Source organism: Calonectris borealis, chromosome 30, assembly GCF_964195595.1.
Source record: "Calonectris borealis chromosome 30, bCalBor7.hap1.2, whole genome shotgun sequence".
Classification (NCBI taxonomy): domain Eukaryota; kingdom Metazoa; phylum Chordata; class Aves; order Procellariiformes; family Procellariidae; genus Calonectris; species Calonectris borealis.
Window position 1 is genome coordinate 825,430 of NC_134341.1, and position 8,584 is coordinate 834,013.

The 8,584-nt window shown below is 73.6% G+C and overlaps 2 protein-coding genes across 2 annotated transcripts; both read left to right on the forward strand.

Moving 5' to 3' along the window:
- Positions 1 to 1,139: 1,139 nt before the first annotated feature.
- Positions 1,140 to 5,347, forward strand: DHH (desert hedgehog signaling molecule). The gene is made up of 3 exons (XM_075133998.1): positions 1,140 to 1,451; positions 2,954 to 3,215; positions 3,878 to 5,347. The coding sequence occupies exons 1-3, from the start codon at positions 1,140 to 1,142 to the stop codon at positions 4,543 to 4,545; spliced, it is 1,242 nt and encodes a 413-aa protein (XP_074990099.1). The 3' UTR covers positions 4,546 to 5,347.
- Positions 5,348 to 5,950: 603 nt separating this feature from the next.
- Positions 5,951 to 7,979, forward strand: RHEBL1 (RHEB like 1). The gene is made up of 8 exons (XM_075133999.1): positions 5,951 to 6,010; positions 6,436 to 6,507; positions 6,742 to 6,809; positions 6,898 to 6,980; positions 7,073 to 7,129; positions 7,202 to 7,249; positions 7,343 to 7,427; positions 7,504 to 7,979. Exons 1-8 carry the CDS (start codon positions 5,959 to 5,961, stop codon positions 7,591 to 7,593), a joined length of 555 nt encoding a protein of 184 aa, XP_074990100.1. The 5' UTR covers positions 5,951 to 5,958; the 3' UTR covers positions 7,594 to 7,979.
- The last annotated feature ends 605 nt before the right edge of the window (positions 7,980 to 8,584 follow it).

The window sequence follows — 8,584 nt, forward strand, 5'->3', positions numbered from 1 at the left end:
GGTCCCGGGGCACGGAGGGGCCGTCCGGGGCAGGGCAGCGCGGCGGGGCCCCGGCGGGGGCGGCCCCGGGGGATGTGGCCGCTGCTGCCGCCGCTCCCGGGGGCCGGGTCCGAGGCGGGGCCCGGCGGGGCTGCCCAGTGCCGGAGCCGAGCGGCCGCAGGTGGGGGCAGCCCGGCCGGGGAGGCTGCGGGCAGCGCACGGTGCCAACCGGCACCCAGGGGAGCCGGTACCGGGGGCTGGGCCAGGAGCGGGTACCGGTATCGGGGGTCGGACCGAACAGCGGGGACCGGGGTAGTGCCAGGAAAGGGGTCCCAGGAGCAGGGCTGTGCCAGGGGACGGAGCAGGTGCCGGTACCGGCGGCGCAGCGCTGGGATAACGGGTGTCCCCGGAGCCGGGGGCAGCGGTAGGAGAAGAGGTGCCGGGACCGGGGCCGGCGCCAGGAGAGGGGGTCCCCGGTCCCGAGAGCCGGTGACAGGAGAGGGGAGAGGTCCCGGGACCAGAAGCACGGCGTTAGGACCGGGATAAGGGGGGTCCCGTTACCGGAGCGCTGTGCTGGGAGCGGGGAGAGGAGCCGGTACCGGAGCGCAGGGTCCAGACGGGGAGGGGGAGCGGGATCGGGGCGCGGGGTCAGGTCCCGGTGCCGGTCCCGGGGCAGCGCCAGGAGCGGGGTACCGGGTCCCCGTGCCGGGGCAGCGCTAGGAGCCGAGTGCCCCGTGCTAGTCCCGGGGCAGTGCCCGGTGCCCGGTGCCAGGACGCAGCGGTAGGAGGGCTTTCTCCCAGGCTCGGGCTGGGTTGGGGAGTCTCCGGGGCCGGGGTGCAGCGCCAGGCGAGGGGGTGCCGGGCCCGTGGGCGCGGAGCCGGCGGCGGGGGAACCGTCCCGGTGCCCGGGCGCCGCGCTCCGAGTGGGTGGCGGCACCGGCGGGGGGGGACGGCGGGGGGGTCAGTCGTCCCGGGTGGCCGCGGATCCCGCAGCGGCGACGGGGCCGTGGGTGTGAGAAGGAAACGGCGTCGACCCGCCCCTGGCACCGCGACCCTCTAAAAGCCCCGGGGCCGCCGTACCGGGACCATGCCCGCCCCGGCCACCCGTGCCCCCGGCGACTGAGCGGGGCCCGCGGAGGCAGCGGGGCCCGGCGGCCGGGATGCCCCGGCGGAGCCCGCTCGCCCTCGGCCTGCTCGGCCTCGCCGCCTGCCTGCTGGCCGCGCCGGCGCTGGGCTGCGGCCCGGGCCGGGGCCCGGTGGGGCGGCGGCGGTTGGGGCGGCGGCAGCTCTCGCCGCTGCTCTACAAGCAGTTCGTGCCCAACGTGCCCGAGCAGACGCTGGGGGCGAGCGGGAAGGCGGAGGGCAAAGTGCTGCGGGGCTCGGAGCGCTTCAGGGACCTGGTGCCCAACTACAACCCCGACATCATCTTCAAGGACGAGGAGAACACGGGGGCGGACCGGCTCATGACCGAGGTGGGGGCTGCGCCCGGCCCGGCCCGGCCTCGCTCCCGGGGGCGCGGGGACGCGGGGGCGGCGGGGGGGCAGGTGGGAGCGCAGCGACCCTCCCCGGGGGGCACCGACCCTCCCCGGGGCGCACGGATCCTCCCCGGGGCGCACGGACCCTCCCGGGGCTCCCGGACCCTCCCGGGGCGCACTATGCCTCGCCCCGGTCCCCGCCACCGTTTCCCGGCCCTTGGCGGCGATGCGGCGGCACCGGAGCCCCGGGACGGGGCGGTCGCGCCGCGTTGGGTATTAAGGACCCGCCGTCGGGGATTAACGGGACGGGGGCGGCCCGGGATCCGACCCTGGTTCCGCCCTCCCAGCGCCTCCGCGCCCCGGCCCCGGGGCGGTGCCGGCGGGGCGGGTCAGCGGGGAGGGGGCGGCCTCGGGACCCGTCTCCCGGGGGGGATCCGGGACGGCGGGAGCCCGGGACGCGCCGCGCCCCGCCGGGATGCTCACGGTTGCCATGGCGAGGGGCGGCTCCGCGGTCGCCATGGCGACGGGGGATGCTGCGAGTGGTCCAGGCGGCGCCGGCGACTCCCGCGGGCCGGGGCGGCGGGGGCGGCGGGGCCGGGGCGGCGGGGCCCGGTGGGGCCGCGGGCGCGGAGCCGGCCCGGGGTGCGGGCGGCTGAAAGGGCCCTTTGTGGCCGTGCCGGCATTCCCGGGGCCTGAGGTCAGCGCCGGGCTGGAAGGCGCCTATTGTCGCCGGGCCGGGCCGGGCCGGGCCGGGCCGGGCACATTCCTGCCCCCCCGCCGCTGCCGCCCCCCTGGCCGGGCCGCCCCGGGCCCGCGCCCCGCACTCCCGCCCCCGCGGCCCCCCGTTCCCGGGAGCGGCTTTGTTGCACGGTGGGACGGGGAGCACCGGGGTGCGGAGGGACACCACGATCTCACCGGCTGCTGGGGAGGGACCGGGGGGAGCTCCAACCCCTGCACCCCACGTTGGTGCTGCTGATGGGGAGAGGGACCCTGGAGCCGCCTGGGATCCCCCGCCATCACCCTCGGCTCTGGGCACTGGAGCCCCGGCCCCCCCGGTGCCCCCCCCGGCCCTGCCCTGCCTGGCTGGCACTGAGCTCTGGGACTCGGGTCTGGTTCAAGGTCAGCTTCGCCCCCGGCTCTGCCCCACAACCCCCCCGCCGGGTTAATCAGTCACGGCCACGGCCGCAGGGAAGGTGACACCGTCCCGGTCCCCTGCCCGTTCTGCCCGGCTGCGCGCGCCGGGGAGCGACTCCACCACGGGACCCTGGGGCACGTTAACGTTCAACCTGCGCCCAGCTGGGGGGGGAGCTCGGCCGTGCCCCTCTCTGCACCTGGGGGGGACACCCCATCTGCCCCCCCCCCAGCAGCCCCTTCGGGCTCCCTCCAAGCCCTGTGCAGGCCCGGTGTCCGTCTGTCCATCTGCGTGCAGGACCCTCCAGGGAAGGGACCGGGCACTGCAGCGGGGCTGGGGGTCACACCGGTGCTGGTCCCCCCCCCAGCGCTGCAAGGAGCGGGTGAACTCGCTGGCCATCGCGGTGATGAACATGTGGCCGGGGGTGAAGCTGCGGGTGACGGAGGGCTGGGACGAGGATGGGCACCACCTCCCCGACTCGCTGCACTACGAGGGCCGGGCGCTGGACATCACCACCTCCGACCGCGACCGCCACAAGTACGGCATGCTGGCGCGCCTGGCCGTGGAGGCCGGCTTCGACTGGGTCTACTACGAGTCCAAGGCGCACATCCACGTCTCCGTTAAAGCAGGTACCACACGGGGGGCTGCTGCCCGGGCGGGGGGCTGCCGTCCCCATAAGCATCCCAGCCTGCGGCCCCGCAGCCCCCTCTGCTCCTCCTTGGCATCCCGGATCCGCACGGGATGCAGCCCTGCTCCAGCCAATGTCCAGCCCCAGCGGGTTCAGCCCGTGTCTGGCCCCAGCCCAGCTCCCCCCGGCCTTTCCAGCCACCAGATTGGCAAAAAACACACTTCCGCCCCCAAATTTTGCCCAGCCGGAGCCACCCTTGTGGTTCAGCTCCCGGTGCGGGGCACAGCGAGGGTTGTTAAGCCGGTCCGGACGGCCACAGCCCAGCCCGCGGCCCCCAGCCCTGCGGCTGCTCCGGCCGGCAGCCCCCGTCCGGCCCAGAAGTGACAATCGACAGAAAGTGAAAGTGGCCGTAAATGTCACCGTCCCCAGCCCCGAACAAAGGGCGTCAGTGCGGGGTGGACAAAGGGGCCCTGCAGTGCCCGGCCTCCCTGGGAGCTGTGCGCAGGAACCGGGGGGGCTTCGGAAAATACCCGCTTTGTTCCGGGGGCGGTTTGGGGGCCCCGGGGGGGCGGCTCCACTCGGGGCCGTTTCCCCTCTGGAGGTGGTGGCCGGTGGAGGTGACCAGTGGGGACGGGGGACCCACGGCTTTCTCCATCCGCCCAGATAACTCACTGGCCATCCGCACCGGCGGCTGCTTCCCCGGCCACGCCACCGTGACGCTGCGGAGCGGCGAGCGCCGGGGCCTGGCCGACCTGCGCCAGGGCGACTGGGTGCTGGGCGCGGAGCCGGGCGGGCGCCTGGTGCCCACCGAGGTGCTGCTCTTCCTCGACCGCGACCTGGGCCAACGCGCCTCCTTCGTGGCCATCGAGACAGCCAGCCCGGCGCGCCGGCTGCTCCTCACCCCGTCCCACCTGGTCTTTGCGGCTCGGGGGGCAGCCAACGGCACGGCTGCCTTCCTGCCCGTCTTTGCCCGCCGTGTGCGGCCGGGTGACGCGGTGCTGGCCCACGGGGCCGGCGGGCAGGGGCTGCGCCCCGCACGGGTGCTGCGGGTCTCGCGGGAGGATGGCGTGGGGGTCTTCGCCCCCCTCACCTCCCACGGGACCCTGCTGGTCAACGGGGTGCTGGCATCCTGCTACGCCGTCCTGGAGAGCCACCGCTGGGCCCACCGCGCCTTTGCCCCTCTCCGCCTCTTCCACGGGCTCCTCTCGCTGCTGCCCGCCCGCGCCGAGGCGGGCAACGGGACGGCACCGGAGGCGGGCATGCACTGGTACTCCCGCCTGCTCTACCGGCTGGCCGGGGGCGTGCTGGGCCACGAGGCCCTGCAGGCGTAGGGGTCCCCGGCCTCCCGAGTCGCTGCACACTGGAAGCGGAGGGCTCCAGCCCTGGGCCCCCCCTTAGACCGGCAGGTGCTGGGGAGGAGGCACGGGGGCACCCCCAGCCCCACGGGGTGGTCAGGGTGCCTCTCAGCTCAGCGCTCCCCAGGGTGGTGAGGACGGGGTCCCTGGGATGGGGTGTTGTGGGGTGGCCCAGGGACCTGGGCTCAGCCCCCTCCCGTGTCCCGGTGCCCCCCCGCAGCACTGCTGGGTGCCTGGCCGGGTCCCCGTGCCCTGGACCCCCGCGCGCTCCCCCTGTATTTATTGCTTATTAACCGCTGCGACTGGGCCGGGGTTGCTGCCTGTCGAGCCGAGGCCGGGCACCACCGGACCCTGCCCTGGGGCCAAATCCAGTCCAAGGCGGGGGGATGCCGAATCAGCCCTGAGCATCTGGCAGCCGTTCCTGCCCGTCCCCCAGCTCTGGGTCTGTCCCTCCGTCACCCGTGGTGTCCCTGTCCCCGTCCCCGTGCAGCTCAGTGCCGCAGGGCAGCTGGACGGGTTGTCTGCCGCGGGCACGGGCACCCTGCGCCGGGCCTGGCTCTAACCGCGCTAACCGCTAACCCGCCCTGCTTGAGAGTTTTATTTTTCTATTTATAAATGGTAATATAAATGTCCCCCGCGCCTGCCCGCCCCGGCAGTGGGGCCCGCCCCACGGGGCAGGGGGCCAGCCTGCTTTTAACCACTTCTGTTTAAAAAAAAAAAAAGAAATACTACTATTTAATTGTTTGGATAAATAAAGAGACTCTATGGCCCTGGTGGAGCCGTGGCTGGGAGTGGGGGCTGCGCAAGGCCGGGCCGGGGGGCCCGGGAGGGCTGGGGCTGGGGTCGGGCATCCCGGGGGGCTGGGGCATCGCCGGGGGTCCCGAGGCGGCTGGGGTTGGGGTCGGGCATCCCGGGGGGCTGGAGCATCCCCGGGGGTCCCGGGGCAGATGGGGTTGGGGTTGGGTATCCTGGGGGGCTGGGGGTCCCTGCGGGGCTGGGGGTCCCTGGGGCTGGGGGAGGCCGGGGTGGGGATCTCGGGGGGCAGGAGGTGGGTGCGGGTGTTCCCGGGGGTCCCCGGGCCGGGGCGGGGGGGCAGGAGGCGGGCACCCCGCCCGGGTCCGCTCAGGTGTGCGGCCACCACGTGGCCCCTGCCGTTCCCTCCGTTTTCATGAATGGAGCCCCGGAGGCCAGCGCGCCTGCGCCGCCGCCGAGCCACGCCCCCACCGCAGCCGCGTGGCCAATGGGAGCGGGCGGGCGGGCGGTGTTGTGGTCACGTGGGACCGCCGGTGTAGTGGCGGCGGCACCGCCCCCCCGCCGCGGCGGGCGGTTTATAGCGCCGTGTGCCGCGCCCGCCCGCGCCGCCCGCCCCCCCCCCGCGCGGCGTGGGCCATGCCGCTGGTGCGCCACCGCAAAGTGCTCATCCTCGGGTACCGCGCCGTGGGTCAGTGCGGGGGGGGGCTGTGCGTGGGGTCTCGTGGCGGGGCGGCGTGGGAAGGGGCTGTGCCCTCTGCCCCATGCGGCTTTGCCCGGGTGGTGCGTGGGAGCGGGGCTGCCCCACAGGGCACTGCCGGGGGCAGGGGGTGCACCGGGGGGGCTGTGCCGGGTCCCTCGTGGGTGCTTCCCGCCGCCGTGGGCTCATAGCACGGCAGGTCCCCACTCCAGGTGGGGGCTGTGGGGCCGTGCTCAGCCAGGACACCCACCCCGGGAGCCCCCGTCACCCCGGGGCCGTGTCTGCTGCCCCGCTCGGGGAGTGGGCGGCAAGTGCAGGGGCATCGAGATGGATCCCTTCCCTCGGCTGGGCTCCTTCCCCTGCCCCGGGGTGATGCTGGGACCCCCGGCCCCCATCCCTGTGCTTCATCCCCCTAGGCAAAACCTCCCTGGCCCACCAGTTCGTGGAGGGGAAGTTCGTGGAGTGCTACGAGCCCACGGTGGAGAGCAGTAAGTTTGGTGTGGGGGGGATGCCTGCCTGGGGTCCCCCTTCCTGCTGCCTCCATGGGGCCACGGGTGATGAGGACAGATGTGTCCCCGCTTCTGGGCTGTGCCCCAAAACCTTGTGCTGAGGGTGCCAGGGGCTGAGGCACCACCGGAGTGGAGTGGAGGGGAGGTTGGCCCCTGGTGGGGGGGGTGCAGGGGGTCCCGGGCAGCCCCGTTAACCTGGTGCCACCTCCACAGCCTACAACAAGATGGTGGTGGTGGGGAAGGACGAGTTCCAACTCCAGCTGGTGGACACGGCCGGGCAGGTAACACTGGGGGCTGGGGGGTCCTGGGGGGGGGCGAGGGGCTGCTGGCCCCAGAGCTGCCCCTACCAGGAGCCCTGCCCTCCCCCAGGACGAGTACACCATCCTGCCCCACTCCTTCGTCATCGGCATCCACGGCTACGTCCTGGTGTACTCGGTGACGTCCCTGCGGAGGTGAGGGACCCAGCTGCCCTCGGGGCTGGGGCTGGGTCCCCCTTGAGGGGGGGACCCCAGCGGGGGGCACTCATCTCCCCTTCCTCCCACAGCTTCCAGGTGGTGAAGACCCTTCACAACAAGCTGTACGAGAGCCGGGGGAAGACGCGGTAGGTGCTGTCCCTCCCGGGGAGGTGGGTGCCCAGGGGGGGCCCGGGCCCTCACCCTCCCCATGCCCGCAGCATGCCCGTCGTGCTGGTGGGGAACAAGGCGGACCTGTCCCCGCAGAGGTAAGGAGGGCTCTGGGGGTCCCGTCCCCTCCTGCTGTCCCCCCCGCCGGGGACCCGGTGGCCCATCCTGCCCGTCTTCTGCTGTGTCTCCAGCCGGGAGGTGAAGACTGATGAAGGGAAGAAGCTGGCGGAGTCGTGGGGGGCCATTTTCCTCGAGTCCTCGGCCAAGGAGAACCAGGTCTGGGGCAGGGTGACGTACCCCACCTGGGGCTGGGGTCCCCAGGGGGCTGGGGCTGACGTCCCCTCGTCCCCAGGTGACCCAGGGGATCTTCACAAAGATCATCGAGGAGATCGACCGGCTGGACAACTCCTACGGCAGATCGACCGGCTGCCACCTGATGTGAGCCCGGCCCGGGGCAGACCCCCGGGATGGGGCAGACCTCCCATGGCACCTTCCCCCAGACCACAGCGGTGGCTTCGGGGGGTCCGTGGTCCCGCTGTTGTACGGGGCCACTCACTTTGCACAGGCTGTGGGGCTCACTAGGGGCTGGGAGCGGGGCAGGGGTCCCGTCCCAGTTGGGGAGCACCCCCTACTCGTAGCTGCTGTGTGTCCCCCCCCCCTCCAAGGACACGCTGGGGCCATTCCCCCTCTGGCCGCGGGGAGCCGGGGCTGAATGCGGGTGTTGTTCCTGGCGCGGGGCCGTGGTCCGGCTGTGCCGCGCTGGCAGCCGTCGCTCGTGGGAGTCGGGGCCGCGGGGCTGGAACAATTAAACGTTGTTTTGTCTGCGAACCCCCTCAGAGCCTGGGCTGGGGCTGGGGGGGCTGCTCCTGCCCCGGGGTGGGGGGGGAAGGTGAGGAAGCATGTGGGGGTCCCCCAACACCCCAGCATTGGGCTCCCCCCAACACCGAATGCACTGTGGGGCAGAGCCCCCCCCCCCCCCCCCCATCGGGCTGAGCACCCTGGGGCTGTCACTGGGACCCTCGGGGGTCTGCAGCCCCATCCCCCTGGAGAGCTGCAGCCCGGCGTTGGGTGAGTTGGGGGGGGCTCTGCAATACCAGGGTGCCTGGCCTGGCTGCGGTTCCCCATGTGGCTTATCTCCACCCAGTCAGGCTAATTACTGCTAATTACCCAATTATGCTGTTAGAGAGGAGCAGGGAGCTGCTGAGGAGGGAAGTGGGGTGCAGGGGGGGCCGCTCTGTGCCCCCACGGGTGGAATGGAGAGGGGAGCGGGTCACAGCCTGGGGGCTAGCGGGGGTCTGTGCCCCCGGAGTGGCCCCCCGCATCCCCCCCCCCCCCCCCCAGACTCTGGGTCTGGGGTCTTGGGCTCCCGGGGGGGCCCTTTGCCCACCCCATACCTGTCCTTGGTCCCCCCGGGGCTGTTCTGTCCCTGCCGG

What these genes read in the sequence shown, in the direction of transcription:
- DHH (XM_075133998.1), top strand. Translation starts at nt 1,140, where the DNA reads ATGCCCCGGCGGAGCCCGCTCGCCCTCGGCCTGCTCGGCCTCGCCGCC. An exon ending in CGGACCGGCTCATGACCGAG is followed by an intron (nt 1,452 to 2,953) that starts GTGGGGGCTGCG and finishes TCCCCCCCCCAG; the next exon opens with CGCTGCAAGGAGCGGGTGAA. An exon ending in CCACGTCTCCGTTAAAGCAG is followed by an intron (nt 3,216 to 3,877) that starts GTACCACACGGG and finishes CCATCCGCCCAG; the next exon opens with ATAACTCACTGGCCATCCGC.
- RHEBL1 (XM_075133999.1), top strand. Translation starts at nt 5,959, where the DNA reads ATGCCGCTGGTGCGCCACCGCAAAGTGCTCATCCTCGGGTACCGCGCC. An exon ending in GAGAGCCGGGGGAAGACGCG is followed by an intron (nt 7,130 to 7,201) that starts GTAGGTGCTGTC and finishes CCATGCCCGCAG; the next exon opens with CATGCCCGTCGTGCTGGTGG. An exon ending in CCTCGGCCAAGGAGAACCAG is followed by an intron (nt 7,428 to 7,503) that starts GTCTGGGGCAGG and finishes CCTCGTCCCCAG; the next exon opens with GTGACCCAGGGGATCTTCAC.